Source organism: Aspergillus heteromorphus, assembly GCF_003184545.1.
Source record: "Aspergillus heteromorphus CBS 117.55 chromosome Unknown BO70scaffold_17, whole genome shotgun sequence".
In the NCBI taxonomy this organism is placed as follows: Eukaryota; Fungi; Ascomycota; class Eurotiomycetes; order Eurotiales; family Aspergillaceae; genus Aspergillus; species Aspergillus heteromorphus.
This window is the reverse complement of record NW_020290422.1, coordinates 513648-540133: the sequence shown is the minus strand read 5'-3', so window position 1 is coordinate 540133 and position 26486 is coordinate 513648. Positions and strand designations below refer to the sequence as shown.

The 26486-nt window shown below is 51.9% G+C and overlaps 7 protein-coding genes across 7 annotated transcripts; 3 read left to right on the top strand and 4 right to left on the bottom strand.

Annotated features, from left to right (window-relative positions):
• The first annotated feature begins 3945 nt into the window (after positions 1-3945).
• On the top strand, positions 3946-5813 carry BO70DRAFT_363243 (hydroxyacid-oxoacid transhydrogenase). The gene is made up of 3 exons (XM_025543514.1): positions 3946-4618; positions 4671-4729; positions 4776-5813. Exons 1-3 carry the CDS (start codon positions 4206-4208, stop codon positions 5780-5782), a joined length of 1479 nt encoding a protein of 492 aa, XP_025398306.1. The 5' UTR covers positions 3946-4205; the 3' UTR covers positions 5783-5813.
• A 74-nt stretch (positions 5814-5887) lies between these two features.
• On the top strand, positions 5888-7336 carry BO70DRAFT_430263 (glycoside hydrolase family 43 protein; the record flags this gene model as incomplete). Its single annotated transcript, XM_025548145.1, has 3 exons — positions 5888-5900; positions 6227-6887; positions 7039-7336. The coding sequence occupies 3 exons, from the start codon at positions 5888-5890 to the stop codon at positions 7334-7336; spliced, it is 972 nt and encodes a 323-aa protein (XP_025398305.1).
• Positions 7337-7680: 344 nt separating this feature from the next.
• BO70DRAFT_363242 (uncharacterized protein) lies at positions 7681-9633 on the bottom strand. The gene is made up of 2 exons (XM_025543513.1): positions 9483-9633; positions 7681-9409 (listed from the first exon to the last, which is right to left on the bottom strand). Exons 1-2 carry the CDS (start codon positions 9502-9504, stop codon positions 7914-7916), a joined length of 1518 nt encoding a protein of 505 aa, XP_025398304.1. The 5' UTR covers positions 9505-9633; the 3' UTR covers positions 7681-7913.
• A 1625-nt stretch (positions 9634-11258) lies between these two features.
• BO70DRAFT_294329 (uncharacterized protein) lies at positions 11259-12331 on the bottom strand (the record flags this gene model as incomplete). Its single annotated transcript, XM_025539473.1, has 4 exons — positions 11259-11548; positions 11634-11793; positions 11896-12231; positions 12296-12331. 4 exons carry the CDS (start codon positions 12329-12331, stop codon positions 11259-11261), a joined length of 822 nt encoding a protein of 273 aa, XP_025398303.1.
• A 619-nt stretch (positions 12332-12950) lies between these two features.
• On the bottom strand, positions 12951-20412 carry BO70DRAFT_380595 (HECT domain protein; the record flags this gene model as incomplete). Its single annotated transcript, XM_025545420.1, has 10 exons — positions 19944-20412; positions 19721-19879; positions 19549-19655; positions 19176-19492; positions 18961-19110; positions 17861-18509; positions 17604-17827; positions 16924-17275; positions 13201-16858; positions 12951-13148 (listed from the first exon to the last, which is right to left on the bottom strand). Exons 1-10 carry the CDS (start codon positions 19983-19985, stop codon positions 12951-12953), a joined length of 5856 nt encoding a protein of 1951 aa, XP_025398302.1. The 5' UTR covers positions 19986-20412.
• Positions 20413-20832: 420 nt separating this feature from the next.
• BO70DRAFT_338925 (uncharacterized protein) lies at positions 20833-23328 on the top strand (the record flags this gene model as incomplete). Its single annotated transcript, XM_025541227.1, has 5 exons — positions 20833-21000; positions 21054-21420; positions 21479-21698; positions 21761-21792; positions 21865-23328. The coding sequence occupies exons 1-5, from the start codon at positions 20927-20929 to the stop codon at positions 23326-23328; spliced, it is 2157 nt and encodes a 718-aa protein (XP_025398301.1). The 5' UTR covers positions 20833-20926.
• Positions 23329-24182: 854 nt separating this feature from the next.
• BO70DRAFT_388165 (cytochrome P450) lies at positions 24183-26462 on the bottom strand. Its single transcript, XM_025545965.1, has 4 exons — positions 25996-26462; positions 25766-25916; positions 24728-25695; positions 24183-24670 (listed from the first exon to the last, which is right to left on the bottom strand). Exons 1-4 carry the CDS (start codon positions 26126-26128, stop codon positions 24333-24335), a joined length of 1590 nt encoding a protein of 529 aa, XP_025398300.1. The 5' UTR covers positions 26129-26462; the 3' UTR covers positions 24183-24332.
• Between the last annotated feature and the right edge of the window lie 24 nt (positions 26463-26486).

Here is a 26486-nt window from a genome sequence, read left to right as displayed (position 1 = left end):
ATAACTAAATAAAATATACTCTTAATATTAAATTAAGATAGAATACTATTTATCTTTTTTTTTAATATATTAGTTTCTAAACAGCGGGGTTTTATAGAATTAAAATATATTAATAAAGATATTTATTAAAAGATAGTAATAAGATAGTAGAAAGCAGTTTATTTAATTAAGATTAGATAGATTTTTTTTGACTTCCGCCTGTTAATTATTTTATAAAACAAAGAAGTAAGAAGCAAAATAATATAAGAGTAGTCTTAAATAAATTATTAATAAAAATTATAGAATCTAAGAAAGATCTGGATATTATAATAATTTTTGAAAATTAATTATAAAATAATATTATTTACTTATCAAGAATCTATAAATACTCTGTCAGAGTTGATAATATATCCCAGAAATTTAACTTAGAATTAATAGAATAAATATTTTAATAATTTTATATAGAGCTAAGCTTCTCAAAGTCTTTTTAAAATTTAATAAATATATTTTATATAAGATTTCTTATCTGATAAAAAGATAAGAATATTATTCAGATATATTATATAAAAATTATTAAGAAGTTCTCAAAGTATAATATATATATAGTTTTGGAAAGTTGCTGAAGTATTAGTTAATCTAAATAATATAATTATATATTTAAAGTGGCTGTATTAGATACAAAACACTGTTTTCTATTTATTATCTTTTTTAATATAGATTTAATAGTATATATTCTTGATATTAATCTTTAAAAAGTAGATACTTTCCAAAATTCTGTTAAGAATCTTTGAAATAAAAGATAAGAAATAATAATTCTTAATAGAAATCTTATTAAGATCTCTGTAGTCTATATAAAGATATAAATTATTATCTTTCTTAAATATAAAAAGAATAGGGGCTCTAGTAGGACTTTTTAAAGATTAAATTTAATCTAATTTCAGATTCTTTTTAATATATTCTTATAGAATCTTAAGTTCGGCTTCGAATAAGAAGTATATTAAATTATAAGAAAGTATTTTATTAGATTTAATATTAATAATATAATCTGCAGGGTCATAAGAAGATAGCTGTTAAGAGAAATCTATAAAGAATATATTTTAAAACTGCTTGAGTTTAATAGAAATTATCTTAGAATTTAATAATAAATTATAAAATTCTTCTTCTGATAGCCAGATGTCTTCGGGGAGCTTAATAATAATATATACTTTTACTGAGTTTTAAATTATTTTAGTAAATTAAGTAATAGAAAGCAGTAAAATAGATAGTATACTAAATTATTACTGATAATTCTATATTAATAAGATAATATATAGATTATAAAGTGTAGTTATTAAAAGTAGTATAGGACTATCTTTTAGTTGGGGATCTTGATTAATTTTTATATAATATTATTTAAAAGTATAAGTATCTTCTCGCGAATTAATAATAATAATAGAGACTTTCTATATACTATAGATAGAAGTAATAATTTAATTAATAGCTTTAATCTTTGGTGCAGTAATTAGAATATATTGGAGATTATAGGCTTTGATAAACTAGTAACTAATAATATCCATTTCGGCGCAGCTATTCAGGTCTGTAAAGATTTCGAGACTGTTTTGAATATAAATAGAAATATAAAAATAATATATAGTTTCTACTATAGATAAAAAAGTTAAAATTATAGAGTCTATTCTAACTTCTCTACTTTTCTCTCTGAATTTGATAAGAATTAATAGATTCTAATAAATTAAATTTTTTTGTCTTTAGTAGAATATTAGTTCGCAAGATATTAGATATTTTTGTATATAAAGTATTATAATTAATTATTATTTTTTCTGATAGGATTTTTTCTGTGATTTGGGATATCTTTTTTAATAATTTTATTAGTGGTTTCTTAAAAGCGCTTGCGTGACTTATAATCACTGAATTGATTATTATTTTACTTGTGTTTTTCTCTATTTTCCCACAGTTTATAATAATAAATAGTAATAGCCATTATTTTGTCCCGCTTCTCTGATAGATAGAGAATATACTCTTAAATATAATAATTTAGATCTGATAATAGCTTAGTAAAATAGAATAAAACTCTTTTCTTTTCTGCTTGATGAGGAAAATATTACTCTAAGATATTAAGATAAGTATAAGACTCTCGCGGATTCTGGCTATATTACTAATAAGTCTGTTTAAGTTAGATTATAGTATCTAATTAAAGAATAGTAGTATTTTAAATTAGTATAAGAGTCTAATCTTTGAATTAAGATTATAATTTCTTGAGGAATTGTCTCTTTTCTGAACTCTTATTATTTATAAAATAATATTATTTTTATTTATATACTGGGTCTATATAGCTGATAGCAGCAAGAATCTTATATTTCTCTAATAAATATTTCTTAGATATATCTCTGAATATATATTCTAAATCAGTAATTTATTTTTAATATTTTTAAAGATTAAAGTTCAGGGCAAAGTAAGAAATATTTTTAAATTTAATTTTTTTTTTATTCTTTTCTAATTTGGGAGAGGATTAATAATATTTCAAGAAGATTTTGCTCGGGGAGTTATTTCTTTAAAAATAAGCTATTCTTTACTATAAGTTGATAGCTTATTTTAATTAATAAATATAATTTTCTAGCTGTTAAATCTTTTTAATAGTGGGAATAATATTTAACAAAAATTCTGAATTAATTTAATTACTGAGTGCTTCTATTTTTTTACTATTTTTAATAAATAATATTTTTCTTAGATAGTCGAAAAGAGAAGAATCAGAATATAATAGAATCTACTTGTCAGGATAGAAAGCCTATTAATTAGATAAGAAATTAATTATAAAATACTGTATATTTATTTGATAATAATAAAGATAGTTTATATTTATAAGATAAACTGATTCTTGAAGGATCAGTAGCTTCTTATAAAGAGATTAGTATCTTATAGATGCCGGAGAGATGTAGAATCACTATTAATAATCTTATAACTCTTACAATCATTATAACACATTATTCTGATGACACGACTCTCACAACCACTATAATACATCATCCCGATGACCTTTATCCCAATAGCTGGGTTATTCTATCACATTAATCTTATTATTATAAAATTAATTTTTTTAATTATTTTAAATATTAATTAAATAATAATCTTTTTTTTTTATAAATTTTTTTTTTAATTCTGTATAGTAATTTCTTGCTGAAATTTCTAAAAAGATTATTATTAATTATATTAGTAATAATTAAGATAAATATTTTTTTATTTATAAATATAAATATATTCTGATTTAGATTAATATATTTTTAAATATTTAATTAATATATTTTAATTATAGTTTTAATATTTTTAATCTATTCTCTTTAGTTATATAATATCTTTAATATTATAAAGATCTTTAAAATATTTATTATTTTATTTATTTATATAACTTTATAATTTTCTAATCAGAAAATATAATTAATTAATTAATTTAATTAATTAGAAATAATTTAATAATTTAATTAAGAGCTTCTTTTAACAGTAATATAAAATATAATTAAATAAAGTAACTAATCAGGCTTATAACTATCAGATCTAAAATAATAATATAATAAAAATCTATTTTTATAATACTACTGCGCAGGCAGTTAGATTATATAAATATAAAATCAGATAATAATCAGATATATATAAAGTTATATATAAGATTATATATAGACTAATCCAGATTAATCAGGGATTAAAGAGCTAAATCTTGTTCTGTTATCATGCCAAGCCCTTGTTCCACTTGATACATGGTGTATCCGAGTTCGGCGGCAACCCCGCTGTTATCCGCGTTATGCCCACGCACCGCGATGCTAAGCGGGGAGGAATACGGGGATGTGCTGCCTGGGCCCCTAGCATATGGGCAACTGGCGATCCTCGCCGACTGACCTCGGCAGTTCCATCTGGGGCAAACTGATGCTGGACAATCGTCCAAAAATTGGGAGCAGAGACATGTTGGAAATGGTATGGCCGACCCACTGAGGAGGACCTCTGATTGATCCGAGGGCTTTCTCCGCTCGGGGTTGTGGCCGAACGGCTCCCCGCATGCTTTCTCTCCGCTCGTCAGTCGTCACTCCTTCTCCCTCCTTCCAACTGCCAACTCTCAACTTCCAACTCTCCACTCTCTTCTTCACTCTCAATCTCAATCCCAATCTCAACCAACCACTCCAATGTCAAATCCTTCCTCCTGAACAGTGAACAGTCCCAATTCTGCTATATACACAACCAGCATGGTCTCCCTCCGCATCCCCCCCTCCGCCGCGGGCCGCGCCCGCAACCTGCTGCGCACCGTGCAATACACCCACCCCCCATCGTGTCCCTGCCACGCCAACCCCAACCACCATCACCACCACCGCTCGCCCACCCTCGCCGACCATGTCCGCCGCCATATGGGCGCCCCCGACCCGTCGCGCCAGAAGGAGTACGCCTTCGAGATGGCCGCCTCCAGCATCCGCTTCGGCCCCGGGGCCACCAAGGAGGTCGGCATGGACTTCGCCAACATGAAGGCCAAGCGCGTGTGCATTGTGACGGATCAGAACGTGTCCAAGCTGGACGCCATGAAGCAGGCGGTGGAGGGGTTGACCCGGGAGGGCATCGAGTTCACCGTCTTCGACAAGGTCCGCGTGGAGCCGAAGGACAGCTCGTGAGTATGCATTCTCCAACTAGACGAGCTCGATATTTAACAACCAATGCAGCGTGAAAGAGGCCATCGCCTTCGCGAAACCCTATAACCCTGACGCCTTCCTCGCCGTTGGTAAGTATCAATCCCCGGCCCTTGGACGACGGAGCTAACCGGCCAGGCGGCGGGTCGGTCATCGACACCGCCAAACTGATGAACCTGTACACGGTCTACCCGGACGCCGACTTCCTCGACTTCGTCAACGCCCCACTGGGCAAAGGCCTCCCGGTCGACCGGGCACTCAAGCCGCTAGTCGCAGTACCAACCACAGCGGGAACCGGATCCGAAACCACCGGCACGGCCATCTTCGACCTGGTGTCGAAGAAAGCCAAGACGGGCATCGCGCACCGCAATCTCAAGCCCACGCTCGGAATCTGCGACCCGATCAACACGCGCACCATGCCGTCCGCGGTGCACGCCGCCTCGGGCCTGGACGTGCTGTGCCACTCACTCGAGTCGTGGACCGCCATCCCCTACAACGAGCGGACGCCGCGGCCGACCAACCCGATCAACCGCCCCGCATACCAGGGCGCGAACCCCATCTCGGACATTTTCTCGCTCCAGGCCCTCCGCAGCACCGTCAAGTATCTTCCCCGCGCAGTGCGAGACCCGGACGACTTCGAAGCGCAGTCGCAGATGCTGCTCGCCGCCACTCTCGCGGGCGTCGGATTCGGCAACGCGGGCGTGCATCTCTGCCACGGCATGAGCTATCCGATCTCCAGCCAGAACCCGGGCTACCAACACGCAGGCTACGAGGTCGACTACCCGATCATTCCGCACGGGGTGTCGGTGGCCGTGACCGCTCCCGCGGTGTTCCGGTTCACGGCGGCGTCCAACCCCGACCGACACTTGGCGGCGGCGGAGGCGTTCGGGGTGGATATCTCGACGGTGAAGCGCGAGAGCGCGGGCGAGGTGCTGGGCGAGGCATTGGCGAACTTTCTGATGGAGCTGGGAGGGCAGCCACGGGGACTGAAGGACCTCGGGTTCCAGGCGGGCGATATTGAGTCGTTGGTCGAGGGGACGATTCCGCAGAAGCGCGTGCTGGCGCTTGCGCCGACGCTGAGCGATGAGCTGGAGGCGGAGCGTGCGGAGTTGCGGGGGCTGTTGGAGCAGTCGTTGGAGTATTAGACTGCCTAGATTACAATGACGGAGTGCGTCTTCTGGTACATTTCTTGTTTTCCTTCCCCGTTCTTTGAAATCAGCCCGGCAGTCACCCGACCGACGCTTGGCAGTATGTCGATGGTTCGTAGGTGTAGTACATGGTTAACTACAGTCCAGCCCTCCTGACCTGACCGACTGAACCCTTCCCCTGCCCTGCCCTCCCCGCATTCTCGCCCGCATTCCTGCAGATCACCTCCCACACTCACTCGTGCCCATTTAAACCCTCCCTTCCTCCTCCTCCTCCTCCTCCTCCACCACACCCATCCCATCATCAACAACAACCACCACCACCATGAAACCCCTTCCCCCATCCACCTCTTACCACTCCTCCCCCTCCTCCCCTTCACCCTCTCCAGCCCGAACCCAATCCCTCCCATCCAAAACCCCCTCACCCCCCGCCCCCCTCCTCAGACACCTCCCCGCCCCCCAACGCCGGCAACCCGATCATCCCGGGCTGGTACGCCGACCCGGAAGCGCGCCTCTACGCCTCCGAATACTGGATCTTCCCGACCTACAGCGCGGCCTACTCGGAGCAAACCTTCTTCGACGCCTTCAGCTCGCCGGACCTCCTCACCTGGACGAAACACCCCACCATCCTCAACATCACAGAGATCCCCTGGTCGACCAACCGGGCGGCATGGGCGCCATCCGTGGGGAGAAAGAAAGCCGCCCCATCGACACCCAAGTCCAACGCCCCCCAGCCCCTCGAAGAAGACGAAGAATACGACTACTACATGTACTTCAGCACGGGCGACGGCACCGGCATCGGCGTCGCGGTGTCCCCGGCCCCCAACGGCCCCGGAGGCCCCTACACCGACGCACTCGGCGCGCCGCTCGTCAACGGCACCATCCGCGGCGCCGAGGCCATCGACGCCCAGATCTTCCAGGACGAGGACTCCGGCCGCAACTGGCTGTATTTCGGCGGCTGGGGACACGCGATGGTCGTCGAGGTGGGCAGCGATATGGTTTCGTTGATGGGGGAGTTTGTGGACATTACGCCGCGGGATTATGTCGAGGGGCCGTGGGTGTTGAAGAAAGGGGGGACGTATTATTTTATGTTTAGTGTCGGGGGGTGAGTGTTTTTTTTTTTTTTTTCCTTCCTTCCTTCCTTCCCATTCCTTTCATCTTCATCTTCATCTTCCTCCCCCAAAACAGACCACCACTACACAACCAAACCCCCAACTCTCCATCCGCTTATATATGTACTGGCAATAATAAAACAGCTGGGGCGACAACTCCTACGGCGTCTCCTACGTCACCGGCCCCTCGCCCACGGGCCCATTCTCCAGCCCCCCGATCAAGATCCTCCAGGGCGATGATCGCGTCGGCACTAGCACCGGCCACAATAGTGTGTTTACGCCCGATGGCGAGGATTACTATATCGTTTATCATCGCAGGCCGGTGAATGAGACGGAGCGTGATCATCGGGTGGTGTGTGTCGATCGGATGTTTTTTGATGAGGCGGGGAGTATTTTGCCCGTTAATATTACCGTCGAGGGTGTGGGGGGGAGGGGGTTGTGAGTTTTCTTCTTTTTTTTTTTTTTTTTTAATCATGGTTTTTGAGGGGGGAGAGTCTAGAGGGGTGGTTGGGGTGGGGGGTGTTATAGAGAGTAGAAGTATCTGGTCAGGTGGTTGGTGGTATTATTACACAACCTGGGCAGGGGGGGACTTTCTTCTGGTTGTGGATATTGATATTGGGGATATTCATGCTGTGGGTGGGGATGGTGAGTGAGTGAGTGAGTAGGGGATATTTATACGGAATAACTAGAGCGGTGGTGGATAGAGATCCGTTGTGGGTTATTTTTGACGGTGACTGGTGACTGGTGACGGGGTATTTATATAAGAAAGGAAGGGATCCATTAACCTAATGAGTTCCTAGAAAGTAGGATGGATCCCTAGTCCAAGTTACAGATCCCTCCTATAACTATAACCATATCCCAGCTACAGTGTACGGGTTGAATACACACACCGGGAAGAATAATATTGATGTATAACCCTCATACTCCATTTCCCTCCATCCATCCATCCATCCATCCATCCCATCGGCACATACAAACCGGGTATCAAACCAACACCACCATAAAAATAAAACCATCAATCAAAACATCGAACTCCTCTTCTTACTCAACTTCGCCTCATCCGCCGACGACCTCCTCAATCTAAAGAAACTGCTCTTCTTCGGCTGCAGCGCCGGCCCGGGCTCATCCCCCTCCTCGGGCAACGCAAACCGCACCGCCGACTGCCGCCGCGGATCACTCATCCCCCCTCCCCCGGTGGACAGGTACGGACCCGTCTGCTGCCGCCGTCTTCCGTCCTGGTACGGATACGAGTAATGCGGCTGGTTTGCGGGTCGGAGGGGGAGATGTTGTGTGGACTGCGTCTGCGTCGGCGTCTGCAACTGAGGCTGAGACTGGGACTGTGAGGGGACAGGGCCAGCCGGGAAGCGTGTCTGGAGCTGCGGGAGGATGCCCGAGTGGGGACGTCGACGGGGGGGTTGTGCCTGTGTCTGTTGCTGTGGTTGTGGCTGTGGTTGTTGGCGTGGTGGTAACGCGGGGGTCTGCATGCGCGCGCGCTCCTCCTCTTGTCCGTAGATGCTCTGCAGGCGACGGGTTTCGCGGTCGATTTCGGCCTGGCGCTGGGCTTGGCGCGCGCGGCGCTCGGAGGCTTCCTGTTCGAGGAGTTGTTGGGTGCGGCGCTCTTCGTCGAGTTGTTTGGAGCTTTTGCGGGGGGACTGGGGTTGGGGCCGTGATGGCGAAGTGAGTGCGCCCGAGGCGACGGCAGGAATACCAGGGAGGGGTTTCGAACCCCCCGCGCCCACTCCTGCCCCCGGTGACGACGCCATCATGTTCGCTGGCTTGGTGACGTGGAACGCATCCTTCATTGACGCGAAATACACGTCTCGGATAGTAACAGCGCCCAGAAGCAACACGACCTCCAGACCCTTGAAATCCTCCATTTCGACGCGATACAGATTCGGTTCGTAGAGGGTCAACTCACGCTGACCCTTGAATATCGACACGGTGATGTCCGGCTCCTTGCTCTTGGCTTTCGTCTCGGGGATGGTGGTTGTCTTCCCGGACATGAAACACGTCATGTCCTTGGACAGCTTGCCGTCCTTCCGCCAGGTGAAGCGGAGTTTGGGCGTGGTGTCGGCCATGGCGGGGTCTGTTTGGGTGCGGTCGAGCGTCGAGGAGGAAGGCTGTCGGAAGCTGTGCTGTGGCATCTCGAAGGTCCACGTCGCGCCGCTGTTCCATGTCTTGGGCTTGAAGTGCACGACGACTTGCTGGTCGGGGTTGTAGAGGTTGATGGTGAATTGGGACGGGAGGAGGGGTTCAGGAGGGGGCGGGACCCCGTTGTTCAGTCGGATGGATTCCGCGGAGAGGCTGGGTTGCGTCCATTCTGGGATGATCAGGACTTCGCCGAAGAGGATGTCGGGCACGTAGGGGTCGTAGAGGGCCGAGGCGTAGCGGTTCTGCGACGAGGGGGAGGACGGCTCTGGGTAGCGGAGGGCGTAGGCTGGGTCCGGGTCGTTGCCGTGTTGGCACAGGTAGATGGTCCAGAGTTTGGATTGCTTGTTGAGTTTGAGGTAGAAGGCTGGGTTGTTAGCTGGGTTGCTGGTTGATGGGAAGATGGGAAGATGGGAAGATGGGTCGGGGAGAGAGCATACTGGGCAGATTCTCATCTAACATCTTCACTTCGGCACCTGGCGGAATCAATTCAACGGAACGGGTCAAGCTGCACGGTCCGTGGGCCTCCTGCCATTGGGCTGGTCTGGTTATAATGAGACGAGTCGAGGGGAGGAACGAGAACGAGAACCAGAACCAGAACCGGATGAAGTCAAGTCAAGTCAAGTCCAGGGATGGATCGGTTCCTCAGGCTCCCGCCCGCACTGCCCCACCGCTAAAAATAGCCAGGTACCGCCCGGTACTGCCGTGCGTCGCGGGCGGCAATTCGCCCGGCGGGGTTCATCGCGGTACAAAAGGGTACACTTCGGACCGAACTTCCAAGGCAGCCGTCATCTGGGACGGTGTGAGTTTCAGACCTTCAGTTGACAAACAACGCGTGGCTGGGCGATGCAGCTATTGTCGCGCTGCAGGAATAGGCATCGCTATTCTCCATTCCCCGCATCTTCGCTCCGAGGCCGGATGGAGATGCGATCTCCGAGGGGAAGTCGCACTGCCTCGTTTGTCTGTTGAGGGGATAACCGGGCTGGGTTGAGGGAATTGGATGTTCGGGATGGGATGAATGGCTGGATGGATATGTTGGCAGAGGGCGGGTTCTCCCGCACTGGCTGACGCCATCTACTACTACTAGGGTTGTGCAGGATGCTGTGTGCCTTGTAGGCAGATATATTCCACCACCAAACTACATTCACATCAGATCAGATCAGACTCGTCTTAGCTTCACCGCCCCACAAGCCAAGGCTCAAGCCAAGGCAGGCAACTACTAAACCCCAGCACCGCGATGAGGTGCGAGTCCGCGCTGGGGGGGGGGGGGGGGGCTAGAGTCCGTTAGTCACGCTGAATGCAACCTACCTGAATCTGATCAGATGAAGGCTGTCAGGCGTCGTCAATGGTGGGCTGGTCGGTAAGCTGAGCCCTAATCATCATCTGAGAGAGAGAGAGAGAGAGAGAGAGAGAGAGAGAGAGGGAGGGAGTTTGTGCGACCTCGGAGATAGCAGGTTGACGGTGAACTGGACTGGGATTCGCACGGTGGTTGCGTGGGCTTGCTGGGTGATTAGCTGGTGTTGAGTGTTGGGGAGGAGACTTAGGATCTGATTTGGATTCTGATCTTGGCTTGGTTGTGGTTGTGGTTGTGGTTGTGGTTTTTGGGCTTTTGGCATTTGGGGCTGTGGTGGGTTGATGTAGATGCTCGAGATGCGTTGAGTGATGATCTGATTTGCTGAGTGTTGGGGTTGACATGCCACTGCTCTTGATTGTAGGGCGATTGGCATGGGGGTGGTATATCGCCTCAAGGCATGGTCTCTGGATCATTAGCCGTCACCGAGTCCGACTTGCTCACCGTGCAGGATATGAGGTAGTCCATCGTAGCAAGCCAGTCCAGCGGATTGGAGATGGGATGGGACGGATGGGATGGATGGGATTCTTATAGATGGGCCGACGGTGGAGTTGGCTTGTGTCAAGTTGCTTCTGTCAAGGTTGATGAGGGACGGATTCGTTGTTTCTGTCTTTCTTCTAGAATAGAACAGTCCTTGTCTGTGATTATCGTCTGGAATGGACCAAAGGCATTGTCGGGTTCGGTCTGAAGTCAAGACAAAGCCAACCGCTCAATATCTCTCGTCGGAGAAAGCCTGGCCAAACCCCATGGCTGTGAAAATGCGATTGTATGCCTCATGGCTATATACCAACCTTCTTTGATCTTCCGTCCTTTATTTTTCATCTGATCCTTTATACCTCTATTCTAAAAACCCAATCGAATCAACTCAAACCCTCACCCCATCCACCTCCCTCCCCTCCGCCACCTTCGCGCCCTCCCTCTCCGCCGTACTCAGCTGCAGCCCCTGATCATCCCACCCCTTTGTACCCAGCCGATACAGAGTCTTCTGCTGCTCGCGATCCGACATGGCGCCCGTCTTGCCCCGCCGTTGCCGCGACTCCCGCGTCTCCACCAGACTGGCGTTATCCCCGTCCAGCTTCAGCCCCTCCAGATCATCCAGGTGGATGTCCTCCGTAAACTCGTACGTGCGGTACTCGGTATTCGTCCATCCAGTCCCTGTCCAACCAACCATTCATTAGCCGCTACCCTGGGCACACACACACCCCCCACAACCTGAAAGAAAAGTAGAGATGACGCATACCCTGGTACAGACTACTCTCCTCCCAATCCTCCGTGAAGTAGTGTAGAAACCCCCCATGCGAGACAAGGACAATCTCCTTCTCCGGCCGAGCCTTCAGCCAGCGTCGCGCGGCCCGCGCCCGCTCCTTGATCGCTTTATGGGTCGGCGCGTATCGACCAGTCTGTAGATCAAATCAAACATAGAGCCGTTTGTCAGCACATATCCACATACACCACACACCGCTTCAACCCCCCCGCCTTCGAAAACAAACGGAGAAGCATACCTTCACATTCCACCCCTCCCTCACCAATCCCAAATCCACCCGCTGTCCCATCTCCTCCGCCAGCGCCGCCGGCTCACTCCCCGTATCGCACGGCACGTCGCTTGTCTCCTGGACATCCGGCAGCGCAATCAGCTTTGTGTCCGGGTGGGCCTGAAAGACGGGCTCGAAGCTCTGCAGCGCGGTGTACAGGGTCCGGCGGAGCGGGGAGGCCGTGACGAGGTCGATCTGTGCGTGGCGCGGGAACGAATCGCGGAGTTTTTGGCATTGTTCGTTGCCGAGCTCGGTGAGGAGGGGGTCGGGGATGACGTGGTTGGCTGTGTTGAGGTTGTGGACGCCCTGGATTGTGAATTAGGTGGGGTTGAATTGAGGAGGAGGGGAAGAAGGGGAGGGAGGGGCGGACCTGGGCGTGGCGGACGCAGTGGATGATTGGGGGCATGGTGGTGGGTTTGTCTGTCTGGTTGTGGACTGTGTTGGAGAGAGGGTGGTTAGATTGAGGGAAAGAAACGGAGGGTTCGGAGGGATGGTGGATGCAGCTCGACGTGGGGTAGCGGGGCGACCGACCGGTGATAATAATAGCGCGCCGCGGTCAGGGTCAGGGCTGGCTGGACCTTTAGCGTGCTGTCGAACTGGAGGGACAGAGGGACAGTCTGGCAGGGAGCAATCTGGTAAAGAGCAGTCCGTCTGCTGAGGAGGGCCGCCCTTATATGGAGCCCGCCAAGATGCCACCCCCCATTCTGCCAATCCAGACGGACGACAGCACACCGTGGTCGCTGGTCGGTCGGCCATGACTCAACGGGGCGAATCCTCGTCGTCGCTGCCGTGATTCCCGCGACTCCCCGGTCGGGTCAAAGAGCCGATCACATGGCGGGCAGAGATTTCGAGAGGGGTGAAGATAACTTGAGCTAGCTGAGGGTTTTAAGGTCAAGGTTGCTGCAGCTGAGCTGGGTGGTACCCGGCGGAAGGTGGCCCGACCGCGGCCAACTCGGACGAGTCAACTGGCGGGATTATATAGAGAAGACTAGTGGTAGCCGAATGAATTCCTCCACAATTACGCTCTATCCACGGGTATGAGAATGCATATACAGCAGGGTATGTCCACAAATCCAATCCGATCCAATCCCCGATCCAAAATCACGCAACGCCAAACCCCGGGCGTTCTCCAACGCCTTGTTCAGCTTCTCCTCCAATACCCCCTTCGACGAATACTCCGGCAAAAGCAGCCGGCCGAAACACGTCAGACTCGTGGGAAGGCGCTGCGACAGTTAGTATCATCCAAGGTGATATGATATAGGTGGTGGCACTTACAGCATCCCCCACTCCGTTCTTCTGGATCACAAACATGATGCTCGCGATCCCGTTGACCGGCACCCGGTCGCTGGCCGTCACGAACTCCAGCAGCTGCGCCAGCTTCTCCGTGGGATACCGCCGGGCAATGCTCCAGAAGTTCCGGATCACCTGGTGGCTCGGGCTGAACCCGCCCTCGTACCGCGTGTGTCGCTCCAGCTCGCGGATGTCGATCGTCGGGATGCCCTCTACCACCGTCTTCAGCGCCTCCGGGGTGAAGATCGAGAGCGCCGACCGGTCCAGGCATGTGTAGAACCCCTTGGTGAACGCCTCGAATTGCGGGGCGATCGACTTGTTCGTGAGCCAGAAGATGTAGTCCTTCACGAACTGCGCACGGTTGCTGTTGGTCACCATGCACGCTTCGTCGGCCGGCGGGGTCGGGGACTGGACCGGCGCCAACGGGTCGGGCGCTTTGGTGATGTCCCCGAAGGAACCCGCGGTCTCGGCGGCCATCGACGATGGCGGGCTGAGGTCGACGTGGTCCGTGTAGCGGCGCACCTCCGACCAGGGCGGCGAGTACCCCAGGGACCGCGACCCGCTGGCGCCGCGAACGGGCGTGGACGGCGTCGGCCATGGCGAGTCTTTGTCGACTTTCTGCATGTCGACCGTCTCCACAGACCCGAAGGCCTCGAAGCTGAACTCGTAGGTTCGCATAAAAATGTCGCCCACGTCTCCCTCCTCCCACGCGAGGAGATCCTCCAGACCCTTACTCAGCTCCGGCCAGCCATCCCGGATATGATCCAGATGCTTGACTTTGAGTCCGAGAAGCTTGCGGTAAAACGCCGTGGGGAAGGTCACCGGGAGAGTGAGCCCGTTGTAGACAGCAAGAGACATCAGCAGTCCGAGCAGCTCAAACTTGTACAATGGCTCCCACGAGCAGGGCTGGAACCACGACATGCGCGTCCGCCCGTCCGTTGTGAACATCCCGTAGGACGTGTCCAGTGCCTCTGCCATCAACACTCGGAAGAACTCCTGTTGGACACCACCGTGGTCGAGACCCTCTTCGCCCTCATTCATCCCCATCTGCACCTTCAGAGGTCGCATAAGCTCCCGTCTCTCGCGCCGCCAGAGCTGGTTGAGCGCATCCTTGAGGATACTGTCCCGGCGGACGACAAGCACCAGGTAGGTAGACATCGATGTCTTCATGTGATCCAAAAGGCCGACGTCGTCCTGGATTTGGATGGGCCCGAAGCCCGTCTGCGTCACGTGCCTTGTCGTAGTCATCGCGGCCTCGTAGTGCTTGGACATGGCGGCGTAGTTCAGAGCCCGAAAGTAGATCACCAGCGCCGACGGGGGGAAGAGGAACGGGTAGGAGAGGAGATGCATCGTCTTGTTATTGGGGATGCTTCCGATCCATTGCACGGGCATATCCAGCGGCTCCAGCCGGTCTGCAAGGAACGGCGTCTGGAAGTCTTCGGGCACCAGTCCCAGACGGCTGCGCTCTGTGTACAACAAGGAGAGAATTTGCACGGCTCCCCCAGCTGAGCTGCTCTTCGACAACTCCGGGTTCCCGTCCCATTCCCGGAGGAATAGAGTCCGGAGCCATTCGGCGATGAGGGCGGGAGCACCCGGAACGGGGTCGTCTGGGTCGTTGGTAGCGGCTGCTGCGCTATGCTGCTCGCTGAGATTATTCACAATAATGTCAAGAACGCCATTTTTGCGCTGCTTCGGGGGGTCTCGGGAGTACACCTGTCGCGCCTTGGAGATTTCATGGAACGCCAGTCGTGCCGTAAGAGCACGCACCAGGCGGTCGAGAAGCCGCAGGGAAAGCTCATGCTCGAGGGTATCAGTAATTCCTATAATCAGTCGTGCCCGGGGCACCGGCAGCCTTTGCAAGTTTGCGCTGGAAGCCACGCCTCCCGCCGCACGCATCTTCAACATGGCTCGCCAGGTCGGCACGTCCAGGACCTCCGAAAGAGAACTGGTCAGGGCAAAAATAGCAACCGTGGCAACGTCAGCTGCCTTGGCATCACTAAAGTGCTCATTGCCCTCCGAGTCGGAACGACGGATGATGGGCGTGGTGGAAACGGCGGCAGAGTTGTGGGATGAACGGCGCGATCGCCTGCCTGACATGGAGAGTTCCTTGGGCGGGACAAACAGTGTTTCAGCCGCGCTCCAGAGGCTGTGAAAGATGATATCCCGTGGGCAAATACGATACAGCATGCGGAAGGATGGTTGCAGCTGCTGGACGTCAAGTCTGCTGTCCTGACTTGTTTCAGACGGTCCAGCCGTTCGGCGAAACGAGTGCAAAACTTGCCTGGTGTTGCTCAACGCGTAGAATACACTTTGCGCAACAAAGGTGAACACCAGGCGCTGTCGGGACGATGCGAAGCGACCTTCCGAGTCTTCGAAGTTGCCGGTCGCTTCCATGTAGTCTAATTCGTCCCGCCATTGTTCAGCGTCTTCCTCGGAAAGAACCAGCATCTGCCCGAAGGCGTCGATTATATCGCCTGTCAGGTGGCTCACGGATTGAATGGTTGGGATCATCCGTTTCTGGTTCGAACTTCTGCGGTTCGGTTGACTGCTACTCGGAGACTGAGCCTCCAGGCGGAGTTGACCGTCGGGAACCTCCGGCTTCTCAGAGTCGGATAACTGCACATTGTTCAGGAACTTTGCTCCGTCCCATGACACCCGTCGTTCCTTCTTCTGTGTTTGTGGCTGGACATCAGTCCCATCCCCAGTCCTCCCGCGGTGCTTTTGCGGGCGGTGCCGCAGGGCGGGCGGAGACGGTACATTGCGAAACTCGTCGCCATTTACATGTGTATTGACAGCTAGCTTCCGGGCAGGCTTCAACTCGGTGTGTGACTTCTCTTCGAGGCCCGAGCGCGGACCCTGACGCCACTGATCCACTTCCGTCAGCGACACTCGTTTGACCTGCTGATTCGGGAGTCGCAGCTCCAGTGCCGTCGGTTGGACCGCGTTGCGCGACGAAGGAGTGTGAGGCGCACTGCCTGCTGCGCCATGCTGAGGCGTGCGTTGCCGGGTCAGCTGTGGCCTGGGTTTATCCACCACCGACGGCGTTTGCTCAGGCTCCGTTTTCGGTATTCGGGTCTCGAGACGCGCATCTAGGCGATCTGGATCAGGCCCAAATGCAGTTGGACGCCGGAGAGGTAGCCACTCAATCATCCGGAGTGACAGCGTATCAAACAGGTTCTGGCTGAATGATTTTGGGTCTCTCATCCGCTGCGCTCCAGGCGCCTCCTCCGGAGCAGCCACCGGCTGATCCTGCAATCCCAAACCCGGGGACGCAATCTGTATACTGCCATCATCCGGGACAGAGGACCCTCTCGTAGCCGGCGATGGCCGTATCACGTCCTCCCCATTATGACCCACTCCTTCCGTCTCGCGTTCTTTCGGGGCATCGGTCGGGGGCAAAACACGGCTTCGTCGTTTCGATCGGCGATTTTCCTGCTGGGACAGGTCGTGAGGAAGGCGGGGGATATTGCGACAAAGACCGTTCTCCGCGTTGTCAACGCTGGCCAGATAGCACGCCAGCGTCCGGGCGCTGAGCTCAGTATACCGACGGAACGGTCCCTCGGTGACCCGGCGTCGATAGCTCGCGCAAGTTGTAGTCTGACATCCCGGATCCTGACAGCCGTGGAGGAGTTGATTCTTGTACCTACGCCACCCGTCAGCTGCTGCCTCACCGCGCCCCCGTCCGCACCCGAAACACTGAGCACTCACCTCCGCACAAGAAGGTTAAACTGGCGACGTCGTTCCTCGCGACACCATAACAGCACCTGGGCCGGGTCGGCGACGTCGACGGTGTTTTGCGCGATCACGTCGGGCGCATTCGGGGGAATTTTGGATCGGTGGAACTGGGGCCTGTCGATGCCACCACGCGAAACTTCGTACGAGCTCACGGAAGCTCCGCGGAGCCTGGTCATCTTGACAGGCTGCGGAGCATGCCGCGGCAGGGCAGGGAGATACCGATCGGTCGGAGATCCCTGGTTCTGGTGCAGGTTCGCCACGGGATCGGGAGGGGGGGAAGAGCGAGGTGGGGATGACGATGGAGGGGAGTTTGGGGACTGTCGGTCTGGTCTGGGGTGGTGCAGCAGCCAGCCTGTCTGCCCGCCTGATATCACCGCCAGCTGCCCGCCGTGGCCTCAGGCGCACAGCCCGTGCGTGCTGACTCAGTCGGCGGGAATAACCTATCCCCGGTAAAAGATCGCGCTAGTCCTGATGGAGGCCAAGGTCTTCTATTTTAGAACTGGTCTCTACATACGAAGTCAACAGTCCAGTCCGCCTATTTTGTAACCTTAATCAGCTGTTGTAAGCCTCGCGCATTTTCTCTGTGATCGATGAATCTGTATGTGCAAACTCCACCGCAATCCAGGATTCCCAGTCCCAATCTATCCACTCACTGAACTCATACGGCCGATTCGTCTTCCAACGTAGCAGCGGGGAGACATATTGACCCCGGAACAACTCTTTCTTAAATCTCAATAAATCCTGTCTTATGCGACCGAAAACCGCATCCGCCAGATCAATGAAAACGAGTTCCCTGTCCGACCCAGAATCGACCCCCACCATCATGGCATTCCTAGGACTGAGGTCCGTCAGAAGAATATCCTTCTCATAAACCAGACTCTCAAAATCAATCACAGCCTTCATGATTTACTGGAGGACATGACGTGGGAACTCGCTCGGGTTCGCTTGTTGCATGGATAACCCCGGTATGTACTCGATTAGAATCAGACGAACGGCGCGTGTCCCTGCTCCTTCAACAGGAATATCCAGGGAAAACGATCCGTAGAACCTGGGTATCAGTCCTCCTTGAAACGCTGCCAGTGTTTGATACGCCCGCACCTCGTGCGTGTAAAACCTGTCCACGCAATGGAATTGATCAACCAATCCCCCATCATCGTCGAGGTACAGAGGGTCGTATACTTTAGCCACCAGCGGTTGGTGGTGAGGCACGAGTCCTTGCTCTTTGTGGGCCTGGATGGTAAAGACTTGCGCGCTGTGACAGTCCCCTACACGAATGGTATCCAGGATCTCCAGTGGAAGAGTACCACTCTCCAAGCGACCGGGCAATGGGGGATTGCGCAAGCAGTTCTCAACTGGCGTGAAATGTTGTCGTTCTTCGCGCTTGGCTGGGGTGCTGAGGCAACAATTCGTTGTCACGGTCGTTGGTGGTGGAGGGGAATGCGGCTGGACAACAAGGGTCCGGCCCGTCGTGTAGGGGATCCCATACTCCTTGCAGATTGGATTAGACCGGGAGCACCGTGGGCAGACGGGGCCGATAAGATCGGATAGGGTTCCGTCGCCTATGAGTCACAATGAACGTCAGCAAGTAGGTTCATTCGAGGAGGATGTTCAGGCGTTAAGTACCGCGGCATTTTCCGCAGCCCCTACTCAGCATCTTGCAATCACGTCCGATGTGTAAATCAAAGGATTTTGGGAGGGGGGTGATCCAGGAGAGAGAAGAAGGGCTTTGGAGATGGCGAGGAGAATAGAGGCCCGGCGTGGAGGAAATGCGCGAGTCGGACAGCTCGTGACCTGGTGGCGTGAACAATCTGGGGCCTCCGGCCTCCTGCCCGGAGCATCACGTCAGGAGGTAGACTCGGAACCTACTGGGACACTAAATCGTATAGCCTGATCAGGTTGAACAAAGACAACTCCTTGCAAGAATATCGAATGGCGTTATCAACCGCCGGAACTATATACAGAAGAACCCTTACAGCCATTGCTGGTTCCCGTGGTGCGATACAAAAGAACCGCCATCCCCATTCTCAACGGTTGCTTTATCCATCACAGAAAGAACATCCTTGACAGCAGCCTGGGTGGTGCTGGGGCCCTTGAAATCAGGTGCGTACTCCTTGAACGAGTCCAACATCCCCATCAAGCCTTGCATTTGCTCCGGGGTTGCTGCACAAAATATATATTAGTCAATCTGGTGACCAACGTCTTCACGTTGTAGGATCATCACATACTGTTGGCATAGTGTCCCGTATCAACCATTCCAGGGCAGATCGACATAAACAAGATCCCCTCCTTCGCATACTGTGCGCTGAACTTGGCCACTGCAATGTTCAAGCCCGCCTTGCTAATGGTATAGAGCGAGCCCACCTCTAGACTGAACTTGGGAATCAGGTCAAGTGCGGCGTGGCCACTGGAGATGGCAATAACCTTTTTACCTTGTCCTTGGCGGACCAAAGGGACGAAGAGGTTGAAGAGGTGGATGTTCCCAACCACGTTGACGTTGAACAGCTTCATTGCCTCCGCTTCGAGGGCTTCGGGCCGTTGCCCACTGTTCTCGCGATGTCAGCCGTGGCCAATCGAGCTCAGGCGGGAAGGCTAGCTTACAGCACCCCGATCGGATCATATGCATCGAACAGAGATACGAGACCGGCATTGGCTATGAGGTAGTCGAGCCCCCCGCCAGTAATCTGCGCCGTGTCTGCGGCGGCATTCTGCGAGAATGGAATGCGTCAACACGAGCAGCTCCAACAAATGAGACGGAGTTTCTGGGTCTCACTTTGAGAGAGACATAGTCGGTAAGGTCCCCCTGCAAGATATAGATGTTGGACGGCCCTCGTAATTCTTCCAACACCCTCGTCTGAGTAGCAGACTTGTCCCGAACGAGGCCAATCACGGTATTGTTGGGATTGCTGGAAAGCTGACGGAGGAATTCCCACTATATATTCCCAGACACACTTGTCAGAGGTTGTTTTCACATCGGGAGGCAGAGGTGGACTCACGCCAATGCCTCTCGAGGCTCCAGTCACGACGTAGGATGGCATATCGAGTTATTGACACAGTGATAAATCGCTTGTTTGCGCCTGCTATAGCCATCGAGAACCGCAACCACGAGGTATTTATGCTCCTGGGAGCTGCCTGGATGTATACGATAGAATCCCATGCCTGCGATTTGCGATTGCCCTGGCACGGCCTTTTGGTTTGAAATCAAGGTGATGACAGAAATGCCGGATGGGGAAAGGTTGTCTCGCGGGAGCCACGGTAGACGCTTGGCCGTTCTCCGGCACGTCGGATGTCGGGCGTCGACAGCCCCGGCTGCCCCTCCCGCCATACAGAAGGCTGGACTCCGCCAGAAAGGGAAGGCACGCGTGTCACGTGCCTAGTGTTCTAGTTCTGCGATTCGTACAAAGCACCCTCAATCTTCTCATCACTTCCCTCTGCTGTCCTTATCGCACTGTGACCGCTCCAGCCTCATCTAATGGTATGTCATCACCCCTACAGCCAGGAATAAGGCCGTCTGACTAAGAAAGGTGCCTCGACAACAGGCCCCAGTATGGCGACCGTGGTACCGCCACCATGGCGAGCAGTCGAAGCCACTTTGGGCGGGACCAAGAGAGGGGTCTCCCCCGCGACTCTGTCACGCCTAACACCATCACACTTATCACGGTGCCTGGAACTGCGAGGTTCTGGGATGGCACGTCAAAAGTTGCTCTCGCGGAATGCTGTCTGCCGTCTGAGCGCCGCAAGGGACCCACGGAACTAGGCGGATTCGCGACTAGCCCTCCTGTCAGATCGCCGGGCCGATTACGAGGGTACCAGTCTGCCCACTTCGATCGCATGCCCCGTGCTTACTTCTTCCCACCAACTTTCTCTTTCTTCTCCAGTCTGGTCCAGACCTGTCAGATTCCCTCCCGCCTGGCCCAGGCTGTTCCCCTTTCCCGCTTGAAGCATCGCAAGGTGACACAACCTGACGCCGTGTCAGATCATGTCCCAATCAATATCCGACAGCAGAAGACGGGAGAAGCCCATCCTGAGCTGTACTGTCTGCAGGGGACGCAAGTGAGTCGGTCGCCTTCATACTCTCATGACCTGCCATGTTGAAAATCCTTCAGGCTGCGTTGCGACCGACAGTCGCCGTGTGGCTCCTGCCTGCGGCGTGGCAGGCCCGAGGAGTGCATCTACACCTCCTCGGCACAGGAGCGCCGAGATGCCGTCGACTATAGGCCCCGCGCCAGAAACCCCTCGGCCAAGCAGGGATTTGCTCGCCTGGAGAAGTTTGTCCGAGAACAGATCAGGGCGATGGACGAGAAAATTCGCCAAGAATCTGGGGTTCGAACGCCATCCCACGAGCCTTCCCACTCGATATCACCGCCCCCCTCTCAAGAAGACCAGATTGCGGACACGGTGGGCAAACTAACACTCACCGATGATCAAACCGTATACACGGGGAGCTCTCACTGGGCCAACATGCTAGAGGATGTGAGTTATGATGCTTAAGATTCCATGAATATCACCTGGTGACTGGCTCGCCTTCCAGATACAAATCCTCAAAGACGAACTATACGATGACATGTCAGAAAGCCAAGAGTCGCCCTTTTCTGATCCTGATCCCGGAGCCCAACAGCCAGCCTTCAGGATATCACTTCTCACCCCTGTTCCCTCTCTGCGGAGGGAGCAAATTCTGTCCATGATGCCCCCACGCAACGTGGTTGATGGGCACGTTTCTGAGTTTTTCAGAACTTATCCTTTTGTCCAGTGTAAGCCTTGAGATGATACCTTAGCTCCTCGATAGCGTTCTGCTCCTACTAACGCGGTCCAGTTCTTATACACCAGGGGACCTTCCTTGCAGAGGTCAGATATTCCTCCTATAGCATTCGTGACTTTTCTTTTGATTGATCCCCCCTTGGCTTACCTTGTATACAGTACTCGAACTTCTGGATTAATTCTTCGTCTGTACCCATCATGTGGATCGGACTCTTGTTCGGTATCATGGCTATTTCCGGATATATAAACCGACAAGAAATTGGAGCTATCGGCGGCGTGTGTGGTTCAAACTCACGTGATGATGAAATGTCGGAGACCTACCGAACCCTCACGATTCACTGTTTGGTGGCGGGTGATTATCTGCAGCCAAACCGATACACAATCGAAACCCTGGGTTTGCATTATGTCGCGGAGCAACGAATGGGCCGCAATACCGATCTCGGGAACTGGATCCTATTTGGTGTTATCATTCGGGTCGCGTTTCGCATGGGACTCCACCGTGACCCATCTCACTGGCCCAACATTCGACCCTTGGAGGCGGAATACCGACGGCGGCTCTGGACTTCAATATATCAGGCAGACTTCTTCACGAGCACCCAAGTCGGACTACCACGGATTATCAAGGACTCCCAGTGCGATGTGCGTCTACCTCTAAATCTGTTCGATGAGGACTTGGAGCATGATCCAATACCGCCTGGTCGGCCGTTGACTGAGTCTACACCACTCTCACATATCATCCAACGGCACACCATTATCAAGTTAGCAGCAGAGATATATGATGCGACGGAAGTAGGACCACCATCACCCGCTACCATTGCTGAACTAGAGGCCAAGATTGAAAGGGCGATGGCATCCATACCGGAGCAGTCAAAATATCAGTCCGAGACACCGCTGACGGATACCCCTCCTGCGATCATCAACAAAGTATTTCTCGACATTCTGGCCAAGAAGGCTGTCTATTTACTTCACCGACAGAGCTTTATGAAAGGCACTATCAACCCCTCAACTCTCAGATCTGCCGAGGTCTGTATCGACTCCGGCTTGGCTATCCTGGGACACCATAAAAGAATAAATGAAGCGTCCGGTGGCGATTTGTCCGGTGTTCGCTGGCGGATAGCCCTGTCGCTGACACATGAATTTCTGCAAGCCACAATGATGCTATGCTATGCGCTGAGCCGATCCCACGCGTATCAGACGGATTCGGCCAACCCCTGCCCCCTCCATCGACGAGAGGAAATCATAGAAGCTTTGACCACTGCAAAAGGCCTTTGGGAAACGTATCCCGACAAGGCTGAAGAAGCACGCAAGGCCGCAACTGCCATCGCATGGGTCCTGAAGCAGGAGTTTGAGTCAAGTCCCCCTACCTCGTTCGGCTCGGATGGGCTGAACACCCCAATGCCCGAGCAGTCTTTCAGTGCTTTTCCGCTGCCCGGGATTTATGATCCAATACCTGGGGGGCCGACATTTACCGACCTTGGTGGCTTTCCCGGTCCTCTTGACTGTGGGCAGAATGCGATGGCGGGCAACCCTTTCGCCGGCATTGACTTTGAACCGGCGGCATTCGCAGGCCAGTGGGACGACATTTTTCCTGACCCCACACAGAGCAACTGGCCGGGGATGTAGTGGCCGTCAGATATGTCGGGTTTCATACACTCCCCTGAGATTTACTGGGTAGCTGCCTTGCCCGTTGGCAGAATCAGTGCCCGTCTATTTGTACCCCATTCCCATTAATGCAGGGTAATCCTCGTAAGATCGGGTGGGGTAGCTTCTACTCATTATCTTTGGTGTTTGGCCAGTGACGCGACCCGACAGCTGTGGCTTCTTCGGCGCTTTTGTTGGTATCCTGTCCATTCTCGCCTCGCGTGTTGGTGCGCCTTTTTTTGAATACCTGTTGGTGATGATGGTACTACTCTGACAGTTGGAGCAATCGTGAAGAGACGGTTGGCATTCTGATTTGTGGACATTGATGTGGCAAGCTTGATGTGTTGGTGGATATTTGTTTATGCTGGCTGTCTGAATCCTGGACAGGTTGATTATTTCATTCTCTTTCCTTTGACATGGCTCTAGCGGGGTTGGCTTTCTGAAGTCCGTGCCTGTCGTTCAGTCTCTAATGTGAATAATCAATTTAATTAATTCATATATGGATTGAAGTGTGGTCTTTCTATTCCGGAACCGTTTTCACCGGCCCATACTTGATTTTATGACCTGTCAGTGATCGATATTACGCCTGAGAATCGAATCACTCCTACGATCAAACTCACATCATGACCCAAGTTGGTCCGTGTAATTAAATAAGATACCTCGCGATTACAACCGAAATACCACCATCTCCGCCAGTATATATACAAACTCCTTCCCCTCACTTTATTATGATAACCCCCCCTTCCTCCCCAACTCATCCCCTCCCTCCCCGTTTTCCCACCCGCCAACAGGAAATCCCAGCGCCACCCTCTCTCTAACCAACCCCAAGCCCAACAACCAACTTCACCACGACCACTACCACTACCACTCCCTCTCCTTAAATGTCAACGGACAATCATCCTAACCCATCCATCAGCAATCAGCAATCAGCAATCAGCAATCAGCAATCAGCAATCAGCAATCAGCAATCAGCAATCACCCAGCCCTCAACCCCCACCCAACCCCCGCAAAGAAACGCAAAGAGGAAAGAGAAAACATACCTTCGGAAAGATCGTCGCAAAGACCTTAATCTCCTCCGACAACGGCGTGGCATGATGCGTCCAATCCAAGAGCAGCGAGGCCTTCCCGATGAACAGCACGAGATTCATCATGGCGTAGTGCTGCCCGATGCACACGTGCGGGCCGGTGCCAAAGACCAGGAAGTTCTTGGCGCCTGCGGTCTCGGCGTCGCCGGTGTAGTAGCGCTCCGGGTCGAAGGTGTCGGGGTCCGGGTACACGGTCGGGTCGCGGAGGGAGAGGTAGGTTGTTGGGATTATCATTGCGCCTGGATTGGATATTTAGTATTAGGGAGGGATTGGGGGGGGGATTTGGGAAATCTCACCCTTGGGGACGGTGTACGAGTCCGTGATCGGGAACGGACGCTTCGCCATATACGGGGCCATGAGGACGGGGGGCCGGTAGCGGAGGAGTTCCTTGACGACTGCGCGGGTGTAAGTCATGGATTCGAGCTGATCGAGATCGACGGCGGCGTGGATGTCGCCGTTCCGAGTGCGATAGTTCTCCTCACGCACGCGGTCCAGGACGTCCGGGCGCTGGGCCATGGTTTGGAAGAGCCAGGTGGCTGCGCTGCTGGTGGCGTCCTGCGAAGCGAAGAGGAAGGCGAAGACCGTCTGGGCGATTTCGTAGTCGGAGAACTCGCGCAGCAGGGGGGAGGGTTTCTCGAGATGTTCGGTGGACAGGCCGTTCGCCTCCGCGCGGACCCATTCCTGTGACGCGAGGATGTTTTTGATCCACGCGTCCATGATGCAGGTTGGTTCGGCGCCGGCAGCCATATTGGCTTTGCTTTTGGCGGAGGCGTTGGCGAACTCGGCCAGGACGAGGTCGCTGGCCTTCTTGCCGTACCAGGTCTTGGTGAACGGGAGGATGAGGGGGAAGTTGACCAGCTCGAGCGCCTCGGTGATGAGGTAGTAGTCGTCGGCGATCTTCTTGACGGCCTCGTCGGAGATGTAGTGCCCGCAGAAGGTGCGCAGCGACACGGCGCACATGATCTCGCGGAACTCGGCCATGAAGGGCACCGGCTGCCCCGAGGCGTCCTGGGTGACTTGCAGGAACCGCCGGAAGTATTGGTTGTAGACGGTCTCTTGGCCCGGGAGGTACGATTGTAGGGCTTTGCGCGTGAACAGCCCGTTCAGGCCCTTGCGGAAGTCGACGTGTGGTTTGCCGTCCAGGAAGACGAAGTTGTCGTGTCCCAGCAGTTTGTGTGCCACATCCACGACGCAGGGTTTGACGTACGTGGGTGAGTTGAAGACCTTGCGCGCCATGTCGCGGGTGGAGGCGATGACGACGAATCTGAATGCGATGGGTTAGTGGGTTGGGTTGGTGGTGATATAGGGGGGGGGGACAGGAGAGGTAAACTGACTTGTGGAAGACGGAGACGCAGCTCAGCGGGCCGCTCATCCATTTGGCGTAATATTCCTCGAATTTGGGGTTCACGGATTGCAGGAACGGGCCGATGAAGGGCTCCTTGAAGGCCGGGCCCACGATGTTGCCTTTGTTGGAGAGGTACGTGACTGCGACAGGTCATGCGTGTCAGACGTCATGTCAACGGTGGGAAAGTTCATGCCTATATTTCCGATGCGATCGACGTACTCTGGTCATAGGCCACGAGGACCGCCAGAATGGTGAGCGCGATGGTCCACGGCCCAGCATTGGTGACGGCGTTGACGAGCGGCTCGAGACGGAGAGGGATGGCCATCGGGGAGGCGAAGGCGGAGTTGTCCATCTCGCCGATTCCAGCTGTCAGATGCGGAGGTGGCCGATCGAGTGACGGGAGGAGGGGGGAAAATACAGAAGAGAGAAAAAGGAAGTCAGTCAGACGAGAACGGTTTTCTTCAATGGCTCGCTCGGACAGAGGACGCGCCGCCCCTGATTAGTTAGTGATTCCTTCGGGCTTCCAGACCCTGTTCGTGAAGGCGCGCGCGTCGCAGGCCCTAAATGAAGGCGATGGATGGGGCTCGAGCTCGGCCACTGTTCAAGATCAATCAATTGATAGCCCTTGTCGATAATTGATAAGAGGTTTCTCGTCCGGATTCACAACAACAACAACAAACAATGCATGCACACACCCGGAAAGAACTGAA

Bases quoted from the DNA above. Each gene is read 5' to 3' on its own strand.
- BO70DRAFT_363243 (XM_025543514.1), top strand. From the start codon at position 4,206: ATGGTCTCCCTCCGCATCCCCCCCTCCGCCGCGGGCCGCGCCCGCAAC. The intron at 4,619-4,670 runs GTGAGTATGCAT...CAACCAATGCAG, and splicing joins GTGGAGCCGAAGGACAGCTC to CGTGAAAGAGGCCATCGCCT. The intron at 4,730-4,775 runs GTAAGTATCAAT...CTAACCGGCCAG, and splicing joins TGACGCCTTCCTCGCCGTTG to GCGGCGGGTCGGTCATCGAC.
- BO70DRAFT_363242 (XM_025543513.1), bottom strand. From the start codon at position 9,504: ATGTTAGATGAGAATCTGCCCA. The intron at 9,410-9,482 runs GTATGCTCTCTC...CTAACAACCCAG, and splicing joins GTTAGATGAGAATCTGCCCA to CCTTCTACCTCAAACTCAAC.
- BO70DRAFT_388165 (XM_025545965.1), bottom strand. From the start codon at position 26,128: ATGGACAACTCCGCCTTCGCCTCCCCGATGGCCATCCCTCTCCGTCTC. The intron at 25,917-25,995 runs GTACGTCGATCG...GACCTGTCGCAG, and splicing joins CCTCGTGGCCTATGACCAGA to TCACGTACCTCTCCAACAAA. The intron at 24,671-24,727 runs GTGAGATTTCCC...TATCCAATCCAG, and splicing joins CTCGTACACCGTCCCCAAGG to GCGCAATGATAATCCCAACA.